This window comes from Carassius carassius, chromosome 4, assembly GCF_963082965.1.
Source record: "Carassius carassius chromosome 4, fCarCar2.1, whole genome shotgun sequence".
Taxonomy (NCBI): domain Eukaryota; kingdom Metazoa; phylum Chordata; class Actinopteri; order Cypriniformes; family Cyprinidae; genus Carassius; species Carassius carassius.
In genome coordinates, this window is record NC_081758.1 from 39,647,091 (window position 1) to 39,662,529 (window position 15,439).

Consider the following 15,439-nt stretch of genomic DNA (forward strand, 5'->3'; position numbering starts at 1 on the left):
ACATACAAGCAATGAATAACATTAATGAATAATGTATCGTTGTTTTGCTACTGCATAGGGCTGTTAATAGAAAAAAAGAAATTTCGAATATTCGTCAAATTTAAAATAAAAACTTTTAAGTTTTACTTTAGTTGATGAAGTTAGGGTTGCAAAGGGGTGGTAAATTTCCAGAACCTTTTCTAAACTTTTCCTCTAACGCTACCAGGAACTTACTAGAAATGTTCTGCCTCTTTGCAACCCTAGATGCAAAATAGCACAGTTTCATAATTTATTGCTTATTGATGCAATTTTTATGTCGTTGTTTCATTTGTTGTTCACAGCGATTCCCTGCTGTGCTGGTTACTGCAATGAATGGTAACACTGTCCAGAAGACCACAAGCACTGCACCCTCTGTAGCACCTCCTTGTGGATGGAGGGATTTCTGTGAGTTGCATGCCAGCACCACGGCCCGAGAACTTGCCCAGCACTACCGGTGCTTCATCAGAGAGCGGCCAGTGCATGATGTGGTCCCTCCAGAAAGTTTCTCGAAGCAATTCAGCGCCCTTTTCCAACACCACTTCAGCTGCGAGGTTGCTAAAGATGCAGAACCTGCCCCATGGCTGTCGCCACCACCTCCCTTACTGCCCATGACTGCCCGCTTACGCATCACTTCCTTCTCAGGGGTGCTGGACTACCGGGAGACCGTGCGGCCGGGAGGGGCTCCACTAGTTGCCGTGTTGGCACCCAAACCAGATGCCGCCAGCATCCCTAGGGAACAGGAGCAGTTGCTGTGCTGCTCTCCTGCAGACACTACACACAGAACGCGGCATCATAGCCAGGAAGATGAACACCCGGAGCGGAGGACCGGGTCTGAACGATATTCTCCCCCTTCGTTTCCCTTTCCTTCCCGTAGTGAAGTAACCCACTTTTCCATCAGGGGCATTCGAGAAAGCGTATACCGACTCTTTAAAAAACCCCAGCAACTTGACGAATCCTCAAGTGGTCTCCAAAGGGAGGATTCGATCAAAGGGCCCGGACCCTCGGCGACTCAAACCCCACCTCAGACAGTGCAGGTACCCGCCCATCACACCTCGCAGAAGAGTGCGCGGTGGGAACGATGGAATCCGTTGAGAACTGTGAGACGGAGGCAAGAGTCAGGAAGTGTTTGTAAAGAGGGGCAGCTGCGGTACCTGGAGGTGGATGACACTATCTCAGACACGCCCCCACATTGGTTGCGCTGCCGCCTGCAGGTCAGGAGGATCAACGAACAAACCACTAGTGAGAAGTACCAGCTGGAGCTCTATGACCCACCTAAGGTAAGGTGAACTTTTGATCTCTGTGCATCTTTCAAGAGTGACTACTTCTATTGTTTTTGGCCTGATATGATAATTGTATTTCTCAGAGTTTGTAGTTCTTGTTGGCTTATGATAGCTTGGTATATAGATCATATCTATTAGTAATGATTAGTCAACATTATTGACAACGTCAACAATAAAAAATTGTGGACAGATATATACATTTTTGTTGTCTAGTAGTCATTTCTAATCTTACACTGCAATTAATAATTAAAAATAGATTAAAAGATAACATCATAATTATTTGCTGAACCCTAATTATAAATCACAATTATATAATGAAAGCCATAAAAAACAGACAATTAATCGTGATAATGGGCATAATCACCAAAGTCCTGAAACAGACAATTAATTGCAATAACCGTGACTATTTTTAGACAATTAATCGTAAGTCAAATTTCATAATCATGTGACTTCTGTGACTTAAATTAGGCTTTTTCATATACCTAATTTAAGTGGCGCCTCCTGCCAGCTCTCTCAGTGGGGGCACATGTTTGCTCGATTAATGAGGATAGTTCACCCATTCAATTGATAAATTAACAGCTAGTTAAAGATGTAAAGGGAACTGAACTACTAAAGTATTAATTAAAAATAAACTGACATTAGGAATCAATCTCTTGCTCTCCTTATGTTTTTATATGCATGTTAACAGCAGCAGCAAATGAAGACTGATGCCAGGACGTGGTTTTCCAAAAAAAACTTTTTACTTCGATTTCAGTTTAATAAGAAATAATTAGTCACATAAATCACTGTTTACAGAACTTGCTTATATTACTACTCACTTATATCACATTCCTCACTTACATTACACTGCTTACTTAAATTACTCACTTATATTACACTGCTCCCTACTATCCATATGCATCTTTGCTCTTTCGTGTTTTTTCACCTTCTCCGAGAGATGATGCATTTCGGTGACACCTGTAGTTGTCCATGCAATGTCCGTCATGCTCTCGCGATGTAACAAAATGCAGCTGTAAATTAGCAGAATAAAGCGTCAGCTACTTCGCAGCTTATTAGCCTTTTTCTCTGTTCATACCACTTCCTCGAAAATAATTGTTTATACGACTTCCCGCCCTTTGTAGATACTTGTTTGTTCTTTAATTGCCAATATATCCTTATTGCTACAACGAATTAATGGTATTTCTTTCAGTGACACGATAGAATTAATCTACGCTGAGGTAACGTTGCCGTGATGTTTATCAAGTTCAGCTGACAACTGAATTTGCATAGCTGTCCCCGTCTCTCTGTTTTTTTGGGGGTTTTTTTTACATTTGATAAAGATATTAAAGTAGTTTTTAATTTTTTCCTTGTTGTTTAAATTAAAAATAGTTTTTAAATATTATTGGATGTCACTGTTCCCACCAGTAATTGCACAAGTTAAGGTTACGCACGATGACGAAAGCAAGTTAGGGCGAGCCCTTACCGGAACTCATTGAGATTGCATGGTAGTGGCTGCAGTTTGAAAAAAAAGATCTTTGAATGGAAGTCTATGAGAGCACTCTGGGCGATTCACAGTTTGACAGAAATCGCCCAAAAAGGGGCGGTACTACACAGAACGCGACTCGACGCTGATTTACTATTTAGAGGCAGCAAAAACAGTCTAGCGTAACACTGTGGTTGAATGTAAAAGAGAAAAAAAATCCCTCCCTTTCCTTTGTTGGTGCGTCGCCCAATCGCCCTAATGGAGAAACCGCCACTGCCTAATTTAATGGTGAATGAGAGAGTTTCTCTGTCATCTCACTTTTTGTGCCAAATAAATTAATTTGTATAAATTAATTGTATAATAATTGTAATTACATAATGATTTTCAAAAGCTGTAATAATTACCTTTATTTGTTAGAATATGTGAAGAGTTTGGTTCCAAAATGCAATAAATACATTTTGATTAATTTGAGGTGTGTTTTCTTTACAAAGAAATTGGCAAGATGAAAAACACCTATTTTCTGTTTCAAGCTTTCACATAGCATATTTAAGTTATAATAGCATTAAAAATTTAAATCCAGGTTTTGATTTTCAAAGATTTATTATAAAATTGTATAATTTTTTTCCCAAAATGCAATGAATCCATTGAATCAATATGAAAGTTATACACAACATAGTAAGTTGATCCACATATGACAGTCTCTGAACTTGGTCAATACTAATCTTATACACAGGCACTGGAGTAAAAATACATTCATCAGTCATCGGTTCTAAAATGAATTCAACGTGTCATGTTGTTTTTAATAAATTAATTACAGCAATAAAATAAAATTTCAACATAGACTACAGAAATTCCAAAATGACATTTTCCTTACATTCAACTTCCAAAAGTGCATTCATCTTTACCATGTTACATTCATTTAGTTGACTAGTGCTATGTGATTTATTTATAAAAAACTTAAATGGCATTAATAAAACTACTAAGACTGACAAGCTACGCAATATCCCGTTCATAATTGAATGTGATTCATCTGATGAACATGATATAGCGTAGCGTATATTAAATGCATCTGAATAATTTCCATCTGAAAGCATCTGATGGAGATTTACCGGTACTATTAATCACAGAACCGGCTTTACTGACGAGATGCGCATGACAATTACATGCGATTTATCTTGCAGCCCTTATTTGTAGTGATGCACCGAAATGAAAATTCTGCGCCGAAACCGAAAATTTAGGATGCACTTGGCCGAAAACCGAAACTGAAGCCGAAAATGGCTTCTTTTAAAAACGTATATATATATTGCTTGGATTTAATGGATCTGAATTGAAAAATCACAATATAATAATCAAACTTTTATTAACAGTTACATAACAAAACATAAAATATTTTTTACAATAAATATAAATAATAATTATTCTTCAAGTTTTATGTTCCATCAACTCCACCGACAACTAAACAGGCATTAGGGCGAACTTAAAGAGAGCGCTTGAGACGCGCACAAGTCAGCAATGTGGACTGCCATAACATCAATGAAAAACATTACTGAAGGCTACATTGATATTATGCACTAATAGGCTGTGTGTGTGTGTGTGTGTGTCAGAACCTGCAGTTGCTGTGTGGCGCGCGTTCGCTGCGAGCGTATAGTGGCGAGCTGGACGCGCTCCGAGAGAAGGCCGTTAAAATCGATTCCCTGTTTTCGTTTTCGAAACTTGTGTTGGTTGGTCCGATCGATTGTGCAGCTTTTGTGACAAGCTTTTTTTGATTGTGACAGCCCTTTGACATGCTTAATCTTTGATAGGCAGACGCGTGATAACAGCTCGACCGTGAGTGAAACCTAAGCGCTTGCTCACGGATGGGAGGGGCGGGTGACATTCATTTTCGGTTTATGTTTTCGGGCTGTTTTTTTTATTTCGGCCCGAAACCGATAATGCCATTTCGGCCGAAAATTTTCGGTGCACCCCTACTTGTTTGTTGATCAAAAGGTACAAAGTAGATGAGGAAAACTAGGATGCCGGGTGTATTCAAAGTGCCGCCATTACGGTCTAGTGCGTAGAATATTGCGCTGTGATTTTTTGAGCGGATATATCGCATTCTGCAAAAAAGGGAGACTGGTGTTTGTCGTGGTTTGGAAAAAAAAGGGAGAAAACATGACCAAATAACTCTGCAAATATGGCATTTTGCATAAAATTTTAAATTGTGTTTTCAATACCGACCAGATGCAATACTGATTTTGGTGGAAACTCAAAAAAAAAAAAAGTCTACTGATTAATCAGTGAAATAATCAATAATTAGTTGATTAATCTTTCTAATAATCGTTAGATTAATCGTTTATCAAAATAATCATTTGTCACAGCCCTGTTTTGAAGGAGGTCAACTATTTAAAACTTGACAAAGAAGTTCAAATGGAAATTTTGAAAATTCTGTCATCATTTACATCAATATATGGCACATTAGGATGTGTTGCATAAATTTTTGATTAGATTTGTACATTTTGGTTTGGAATCTGGTGTGTCTTGTCTTAAAGCATTATATTTATATTCATAAAATGAGATTCAAGAGCTACATTGTTTTAGTTAATAAAAATGTAAATTAAGATATTTATTAAGATATTCAAATGTCTCTGGACAGTATTCAGAAGCAATTGCAAATTGGACATTTGTATTTCAATTTTCTTTTCCATGTATGTAACATGTCTGCCGAATTTTAAATGGAAATGCAAAGTCCATTTGCTATAGCATTTCCAATGTCTTATAAGTTATGACCCTGTCATTTTGGAATACCAATAGAAATTACCCATTTGCTGTTTCACTTTCTCCACATCCTGCTTCAACCCTCACAAAATTCAAATGGAATCGCAGTCTTCTTTGCACTTGCATTTCCAATGCCTGACACCGTCAACTGTCAATCAGTCTTGAGGGTAGGGTTTATTGATATAGCCAGAGAGTATGCCATGCCCACTAGAACTGATGGAAAACCAAGCACCATTTTTATTTTTATTAATTTCTATGAGGAAAATAGGGACACACATGCAATACAGGTTTCTATTTTTGCAACAACAAAAAAATCGTAAAACTTAAAAAAAAAAAAAAACCTGGAACTAAATATTTATCACCTGCAAACAAATAAAAGAAAACTGCTCTGGTTGCAAGAAATGGCAAGAAGAAATTAAGATACATCTGTGTAACCTCACTGCAAAAGGAGGTTGCACACCGGTTTGAGAAGTCCATCTTTAAAATTCAAACTGTTTTCTAGGAGTGTACGCACACTATCCACGCTAGTCACTAGTTTTCCATTAAATCACATTATATTTGTCCCAAATAATGTTAATGCACATAATGACCTCATCCCAGAAAGATACAAAGATGAATTTTGAGTAAATTAATAATAATAATAATAATAATGTTTAATAAAATGCTGAAAATAAGCAGAATTCAGATGTGGCGTGTCAGTGTGTTGCATGACGTTTGTTGTCAGTGACAAGTCATGCAAGAACCAGTTGCATTTGTAATTTTGGCGTGACTTGTTTTGAAGTGTTATACCTAAATATATGCAAACATGCAACCATGAATGGGTTCATTCTTATGTATTCATATGTGTGATATTTTTTGCACAAAGTTTGTTTGCAATGACAAAGCACGCAAGAACCAAATGAATTTGTATTTGTGAATTTCAAGTGACTTGTCTTGAAGCTTTATATTTAAATATATGTAATTGTAAATGAGATTTGAGAGCTATGCTGTGTTTTATTTAATTAAAAATACAATTTTTTTTTCTCATATATGCAATTATGACCCCTTGGCACATGAGAACCAATTGGGTTTAATATTCAAAAATATTAAAAAGGGTCATGTGGCCTTAAATTATAATACACATGAATACTTTTTTTTTTTTTTTCTTCTTCTTTTTTAGCAAATAACAACTTTTAATATATTAATAATTAATATAATATATTAATAATACATTATATTAAGCAAATTTAAAACTGCTTTTATTTACATTCTGCTACATTTATCCTTTTGTGCTTCATGGAAGAAAGATGGGTCTAAAACAATTAATTTAGTATGTGATATTTTCCCATTAACACTCATTTTGCCTAATTAATCCATCCGCACTTAAGACAAACAGCCAATTTGAAGCGGTGTATAATTTATACTATGATGTGTAATGAAACTAATAAGGACACAATTATGTTTTTGTCTGCCTTGCTTAATTTCTCCTGCTTACACAGCATTATAGCCTAATTGCTAGTTTTGGTTGTTCATTCAGCCTGCAAATGACGTCTCCTCACTTGAGGGGTCACGGCACAGCCGTATCAAGACTGATTGGCTGCTGAGGAATCTTGGCAGAGATGCGAGGACTTGTTCTGAATGTCTATGTAAGGGAAAGGCAGTTTAGGCCAAGAAAGTTCAAACACTTAAAGTGTATACTCTCCAATAAATGTCAGAAGCAAACTAGCGATGTATTCATCAGTTCTTTTTTTAGACATTTTATTAGTTTCATCTTGTTAAAGAGAGAAATGTGTCTGCTTTTTGCTTTGCACTGCATGCAACATAGTTTCATTGCATGCATCTTACTATGTGTGTGCTGGTGAGCATTGGTGTGTGAGTGTGGAGGCTGCATTAAAAAGCGCATACTAGTTCATGCCTTGATTCTGTAATTGTATGCTCTATGTTTGATATGTTCGCTACAATAGCAGCAGTGAGGGCAGCTATGCTAAGAGAGGAAGCTGCAGGCTGGCTGATAATTTTTTTGTGTGAGAAACTTTGTTTCACTGAAGTCCTAACTTTAAAACCAGCCTGTGCACAGCAGATAAATTAGTATGATTATCTGCTGTCAGATTTCACAGAAGTGTTGTATGATCATCAAGTTAAAAATGAATAGCTAGACCAGAGACAAAGTGCAAGCATATTGTGTGCATTTATATATATGCAATGTAGGAAATACAGTTTGTATTAGACTGCAGAAAGCCACAACTAACCAATCAGAATCAAGCAATCAAAAAAAAAGAGCCTTGCAGTGTGTGTGTGTGTGTGTGTGTGTGTGTGTGTGTGTGTGTGTGTGTGTGTGTGTGTGTGTGTGTGTGTGTGTGTTTTAATACTTGTATTTGATGTTGTTTGGAAGGCTTGAGAAACATCTGTTGTTGGCCTCAAATGGTGTTCATTAAACAGGGCTTCCAGGGCTGGAGACCATAGACCTTTAATTGCTGATGTAGTATAAACAAGTTTGGTGGAGTGCTTAGAAACCTTAAAATTCAACCAGGAAAGCCAGCAGTGTGAAATACATTTGAGCCAACGGAGTGTGGATTTGTGGATTGGATAAGACCTTATAATGGTGTTTTATGTTGATGTCTTCTGATGTGGCTTGTTGGTGTGTGATCAAACAAGAAAGAAAACATGCTGTATCAAAGTTAGATTTCAGATTTTGCAATTCTTTTCGTGTTGGAGGTGTCTTGTTTTTCTAGTGTTATTTTCTGTACAACTATTGCAGCCAGTGCTGTGGAAAATATTTCTAATTCTAGAAAACCGCATCCTCCCATCTGGAGCGTGTTAGAGCTTCACGGTGACCTTGTGCTCATGCAGATGCTCACACAACTACATCCAGAGTCAACTCTTTAACAAGCCACTAACAACCGAATCAGATCAACAACAGTGTTTGGTATAAAAACAGGCTGCCCAGATTAAAACCGAAACTAATTGCCAGTTGCATATGATATATGGAAGTTTTTTGTTGTTGTTGTTTATTATGTTTTTTGCTTGCATTTTTAAAAGTGAAATATTGATTGGCATCTTAGAGGAGGCTTTGGTTCTGAAAAAAAAATCGTATTTTCTTCACAGGGATTTAAAAAAATCTTGAAGCAAACCAACTAGCTTTGAGATGATTCAAAACATTTGCAAACTTACATGAAGCAAAAAAAAAAAAAAACTAAAAAGACAATTATTTATGGAGAAAATGAATGGGATTTTTACTTGCAGAGCCTGACTGTTAGGCTCTGTTTACATGCCCTCGTTTGTTTTCCATTTGACTTTTGAAGAAATGTTCTGAAACTTAACTGAAACCCAGTCTGACTCAAAGTTTCATTTCTTAACGTGATCAAGAGCTTTTCTGGCCTCTTTATCAATATGAAAATCTGCAGATTGATAAGTAGGCCACAGTCATCAGTCATAGCGAAATCAGACATGTCCCTTTTTCTCCGAAAGCATAACACTTGACAATATAAAAACCAAGAATTATATCACACACAGAGATGCAGACAGCAGCAAACGCTCTGATGCATTTTCAGAGACGTCCAGGCACACACACGAAGTTTCATGTCACATATGAACACATGATAATTTTTTAGATTTTTTGGCCTGCATAGTTCAGTAAAATATTAATACATTTTATCTATTACTTTACAAAGAGTCATCATTTTGGGATAAAATAATTAGAATTGCCGGAATCATTTTAAATCCAATAACATTTAATTTCTTAAGGGTAGGCATTTGTAATACGTTTATTTATTTTTATTTTTGTATTTACTGGTATCTTTGCACATTGTTTGGCCTATTTAATAATTTAGTGTTTTTGCACCTCGTGGTTTCCATTAACTGACTGGTTTGTTTTGTCTGTGGACTGCTGCTTTATGTATTTACTGTTGTAGATCAATCATTAGTAGTAAAGCACATCTGTCAACATAACTGTTCCACACTGGTACAGACTGTCCAAAACTTCTGCGTCTGCAGCATTGGAACTGAGATGAGATCCTTTGTGTGCTTTGCATATGACAGTTCGTCATCTTTGGCTGGTTGTGTGTTTTTCTGTAAAACACATTCACACAATACCTTTGAGAGCTGTGCACTCAGAGGACAAACATGGCCATGTGGGTGGTGGGTGTGAAACAGCCCATGTTCAAAATATTGACTGTGTAACATTGCAGTGTTGCCTGTAATTCAGCAGAACAGCCCCATGACGCCTGTGTTTTTGAACTCGGCCACTGTTAAAGGCCCCAGTGTGAATATTCACAACAGCTGAGCAGTGTGTGAAATACTGTATACATTGAGTTTTGGGTGAACAACCATTTAAATTGTTTTTTTTTGTTTGTTTGTTTGTTAATTTTATAAAACATTTTAGTCATTTTGTTCAGTTTTTGTAAAAAAAAAAAAAAAAATTAGTTTTTCTTTTATATAGCCTATTTTATTTTTAGTATCTTATATAACCCCCCAAAACTACTGCAAAAACAAATATGCCAAATATTACATGTTTAGGGCCCTATGAATTAATAATTTTTTCTTCACCATATGTTTTATTTTAACCTAATTCTCTGTTTTAGCATGTGTACTGTATTTTCCGTCAAGTCAGGTGTGACTTATTTAGAAAAATTAATTTGACATGAACCAAGAGAAATGAACCAAGAGAAAACATTACCGTCTACAGCCATGAGAGGGCGCTCTCGCGGCTGTAGACGGTAATGTTTTTTCTTGGTTCTAAATAAATGCGACCTATAGTCCAGTGCGATTTTAGTTTTTTTCCTCGTCATGACGTACTTAAACGCGTTTAAGTTTAAGTACTCGCGACTTAAACTTAGGTGCGACTTATAGCCTGAAAAATACGGCAATTATTTAAATGCAAAAAAACAACTTAATTTGTTTAATCTTTTTCTTAGAATAGCCTTATGTGAAATGTTTTTTCCCCTCTGAAATTCTGTGTATTTACATTTTTCTGGTTATCAAATGAAGGCATAAAACATTCATTTAATTTATCTTTTTAAATATTGAAAATTAAGCTAATTTTATTTTTGGTAAACAAAGGGGATTTACTATTAAAAATAAAACATGGAAGAAATGTTGTGTGATTATTCCTTAAATTATGTTCGTTTCATTTTAAGAGGAGTAGTAGTAGTAGTAGTAGGCTATGTACATTCTGCTGAACAATAGTAATAGATTTCTGGCAAATACTTTTATTTTGACTGGTTCACGTTACAGTTCTGTGTATGTGATACTACAGTCTATGATGTGATATGACGCTAGTTTTACTCAAATCAAATGGTCAGACGCTCATGAAGTGACTCTCAGTGCAGTTCTGGAGATGTTGTTCATGTGTTCACATCCTTATTTAGTGAGACGACAGAGCTGAAATCACCGCGAGCGTCACACGCTTCTGTGTGTGTAATGAATGAAGACGCGCTTTGTTTCACAATTTGAGTTGAATTACTGAAACAAAATGAATTTTTTTCACGACATTCTAATGTTTCAGTTAACTTTTTAATAACCCTGAATCAGACCAATAGCTTCTGAGTTTGAGTGTGCTTTTGACTAATTCATTCAAAAAACTAACTGATTCATTAAAAGAACTGGCTCATATGAGGAGTTTGGTCCTGAATTGGACTACATTAGCCGTGCTTTGTTTGTTTTTGCATACAGCTGGTGAAGATTCATTGAGGGATTCATTACACAGATTCAGGCCAATAACTTGAATCTGAGTTTTTTTTTTTTTTTTTACTGATTCAGTCAAAGAACTGTCTAACATGAGTCATTTGGTCTCGAAATGGACTACATTGGCCATGCTATATGTCTGTGAACTTGTGAATTTGAGAATTCTTTTGACTGATTCATTTAAAGAACTTGCTTACCTTAGTCATTTGTGACCATGGACAACAAAACCTGTCATAAGGGTAAATTTTTCAAAATTGAGATTTATGCATCTTCTGAAAGCTGAATAAATACGTTTTCCTCTGATGTTTGCTTTATGATAGGACAATATTTGGCAGAGATACAACTACTGTATTTTAAAATCTGGAATCTGAGGGTGAGAAATATTCAAAATATTAAGAAAATCGCCTTTAAAAATTTTCCAAATTAAGTTCTTAGCAATGCATATTACTAATCAAAAATTAGGTTTTAACATATTTACAGTAGGAAATTTACAAAATATCTTCATGGAACATGATCTTTACTAAATATCCTAATTATTTTTGACGTAAAAGAAAAATCTATAGTTTTGACCCATACAATGTATTTTTGGTTATTGCTATAAATATACCCCAGCTACTTAAGACTGGTTTTGTGCTCAAGGGTAAGATTTGTTCCTGAATTGAACTACACTGGAAGTTCTATGTTTGTCATTTGCTTGCAGCCACTGAAAATTTAGCATGTTATTTAATACATTGATTCAGACTGATAACTTGGAAGTTTGAGAAGGCTTTCGAATGATTCACTAAAAATGCTGAATCACAAGTAATTTTTTCCTAAATTGTACTGCATTGGCTGTGCTATATGTTTGTTGTTATGTGCAGTCAGTGCACTTGGTTCATTTCTCTTGGTTCATTTCTCTTGGTTCATGTCAAATTAATTTTGATAAATAAGTCGCCCCTGACTTTAAGTCGCAGGACCAGCCAAACTATGAAAAAAAGTGTGACTTATAGTCCGGAAAATATGGTAGCAATATTTGGTAGTTCTGTATGTTGTTTCAGGGTTAGCATCATCTGAGGTCCTCTGAGGGGTCAGCATCATCTCTTCTCAGGTGTTCTGGATCCAGACTGGAGCTTGTGTAAATCCTAGTTACATCCCGTGGCAAAACTGAGAAATAAATAAAGACATCGTTCGCATAGCTGCTGTTCCAACAAAGTAAAATTAATTAGTTAAACCCAAGCTAAAGAATAAGAGTGCACATTTGACCAGATACAACTGCAGTCACAAATTATGAGATGCATTATTCGAATGCTTGGCGAAAGAGATTTGTTTTTAATCTAGATTTAAACAGAGAGAGTGTGTCTGAACCCCGAACAGAATCAGAAAAGCTTTTCCAGAGTTTGGGAGCCAAATGCGAAAAAGCTCTACCTCCTTTAGTGGACTTTGCTATCCTAGGAACTACCAAAAGTAGTTCCAGTGTTTTGTGACCTTAGGGTGCGTGATGGGTTGTAGTAGGGATTAGGGCTGTCAACGAATATTCTAAATTCGAATATGTATTCGAATAGTTTAAAAAAAACGAATTCCGAAGGTGAAAATGAATATTCGAATAAAAAAAAAATGTGGAAAAAAAGGCCCGCTGTAGTAGAGGCATGGTTGTCTGCTTTGCGAGTGGGCGCGCTAGCGCGCCTGAGGGTTCAGGGACAGGTCACAGCCAGACAGGAGTCGCACTGTCTGGCACAGCATCACTGCTGAAAGTTGCAGAGTGCAGAGCCCAACTCGACCGCAGCAGAGAAAATGAGGTAAAATTGTTGACCTGCGAGATAAAGTTGTATGCAAGATATTTAAGATACAGTTAGCATAGCATTCGACCACTAGCAACATGAGGTCACATCTCAAAAATGTGCACCCAAATGAGCATGGCATAATGTGTGGAACTCCAGCTAAACAGTCACGTCTTGACACTTAACGTTACTTTGCATCGCTCGCCGCAAGCACTTTGTCTGCAACACGACAAGAGGCCATAACGGATAAAATAATTTCGTTCATTTGTAAGGACATGAGACCGATCAGTATCGCAGATGGGGCACGCTTCGGGGAGTTCTGTCAAGCAATGGATCCGAGGTTTGATTATTTATCGTTTCATGTCGAGGAAAAGTTCCATGTTTACCACAGCACAGAGCATTCAATGTCAGTTCTATATGCTGTAAAACTTCAATTAATATTAACAATATTTGTTTCAATCACTGAATGAAGCCTGCTATATTTGGGACAACAGTCGCGACCTTAAATTGCTTGCACAAAAATTTGTTTGTTTCATTTAAACCATTATGCGCAGAGAACGTGAGGGTGAGAGAGCGTGAGGTCTGCAGTCTTGGCCATTAGTTGATTTCCTTGTTTTTGTGTAGGTAATACGTTGTCATATATGTTTAAACTTAAATAGACTATCTATACAATTAGTTATGTCTCTTTGTATTATTTTTGCCTGTTATTGACGTAATGCGCGTCATTGACAACATGCGCGCACCCAGATGTTCGAATAGTTCGAATATTCGTGTATTTTTAGAGGGAATATTCGAACGTCAATTTTGAGCAATTTTGACAGCCCTAGTAGGGATGCACCGGTTGACCGGCCATAAATCGGAACCGGACGGTTTTTGCTTAAAATACACGATCGGCAATCGACCAGTCATTTGTCTTTTTTCAGCCGATTCATTTGCGTGGAAGTATTTTGAAATCTGTGTGCAGGACACGGGCAGCCGTTCAGCACTGGAAGTGCAGAGCTACACGTCTGAGGCACAGATACCAGGAAACGAACATCTGTTGGTGTGCTGGCGCACAAATAAGAGCCTTTCCTGCGCGCACTGAAGCTGCGCGAGCATACTGTATCTGTCCGTGCCCTGCACAAACTAAAATTACATCGACTTAAAATTAAAAATCTTCTACTGTAGCACACTGAAAAAAAGTGTTTCATTCATCCAATTAAAAAATTTTAGGGTAATGATTCACATATATTTTTTTACTTGAGACAATAGTTATTTATTTTTCAGTAAAAAATATAGATGTGAATCATTATTCTAATTATTATAATTTTTTAATTGGATGAATGAAACACTTTGCATCTTTGCTTTATTCGCACCAACATTATTTGATTTTAACATTTTGGAATAATGTGTTTATATAGCATACTTTTATTTAGTCTCACTGGTAAAGACTTTTGTTTTATTTAAAACCAAATTTAAAAACTAAAACAAATACTGAATGCTGATTAATAAACATCTTATTGAATGTGTGTTGATTTTGTTGTTTGGGCTGTAGAACTATGCAGATGATGCTTTTAATTTCACATGGTTACAGTTAATCTTTTCATTTAAGGCCAGTTCTATGTAGTTTCAACCCAATTCAAAAAACAAAAGCTAAAGGCTGATGTCTGTATCATCTATGTTTGTACTGAATGTAGGCTACTTACTGTGCAGTTACTGCCATTAATTTCAGATGGTTACGGTTATTGTTTTCAATAGCCAAAAGCCAGTTTGGCCTATTAAATACCAAATAAACATCTTGTTTATGCACACTTTCCTTCCTTCTTGTTTGTTGCTTAAAGATAAAAACAAAATCGGAAATCTGTATCGGAATCGGCCATGAAAAATCATGATCGTGCATCACTAGGTTGTAGCATGGTAGAAGTAGGGGTGGGCGATATCTCGATATTTAAAATATATTGAGATATTTTTTAAGCACGATATGGATTTTGACATATCGTATATATATCGATATATCGTTTATATTTCATTCTGATTCCGCCACTTTGCTTGTTTGTCTTCTCTGTGCTGTGCTCGCCCCCGCCTCCTTGGGCCCTCCCCTCGCATGTTGTCTCATAAACATGGCGGCGTCCGCAACCAGCCCGGAGGCTATGAACTAGTCAAAAAAAAAGAACAACTGGCTCATTATATGGAGATACTTCGGTTTTAAAGCGTCGGGTGAACAGCAGGCAGATGTCTACTGTAGGGCCCTATTATTTCCGCGATGCAGAATACGCGGACGGAATCGCGGAATCATGTGAAATGTCATGAAATTTGTCAAATTTTTTATGAATTATCAAAAGTAGGTCATTGCACTCACATCAAATTGCGATATGGACTAATATCTACAAATATTAAGCCGGAAAAGTCTATTTAAATATGAATCCTGCATGTTCTGCGTGTCTGTGTTAATGAATGGAGCAGAAGCGCGTCTTCGTTTTATTACACACCCGGAAGCACGCGTGACGCTCCAGTGATTTCAGCTTCTG

At 36.7% G+C, this 15,439-nt stretch overlaps 1 protein-coding gene across 1 annotated transcript in view; it reads left to right on the top strand.

Moving 5' to 3' along the window:
- Window positions 1-284: 284 nt before the first annotated feature.
- The window catches only part of LOC132140013 (SH2B adapter protein 3-like), a 44,044-nt gene continuing 28,889 nt past the window's right edge, over window positions 285-15,439 (top strand). The window contains exon 1 of the mRNA XM_059548768.1: window positions 285-1,295. Coding sequence (XP_059404751.1) covers window positions 348-1,295 — 948 coding nt within the window. The 5' untranslated portion in view covers window positions 285-347. The remainder of the gene's footprint in view (window positions 1,296-15,439) is intronic.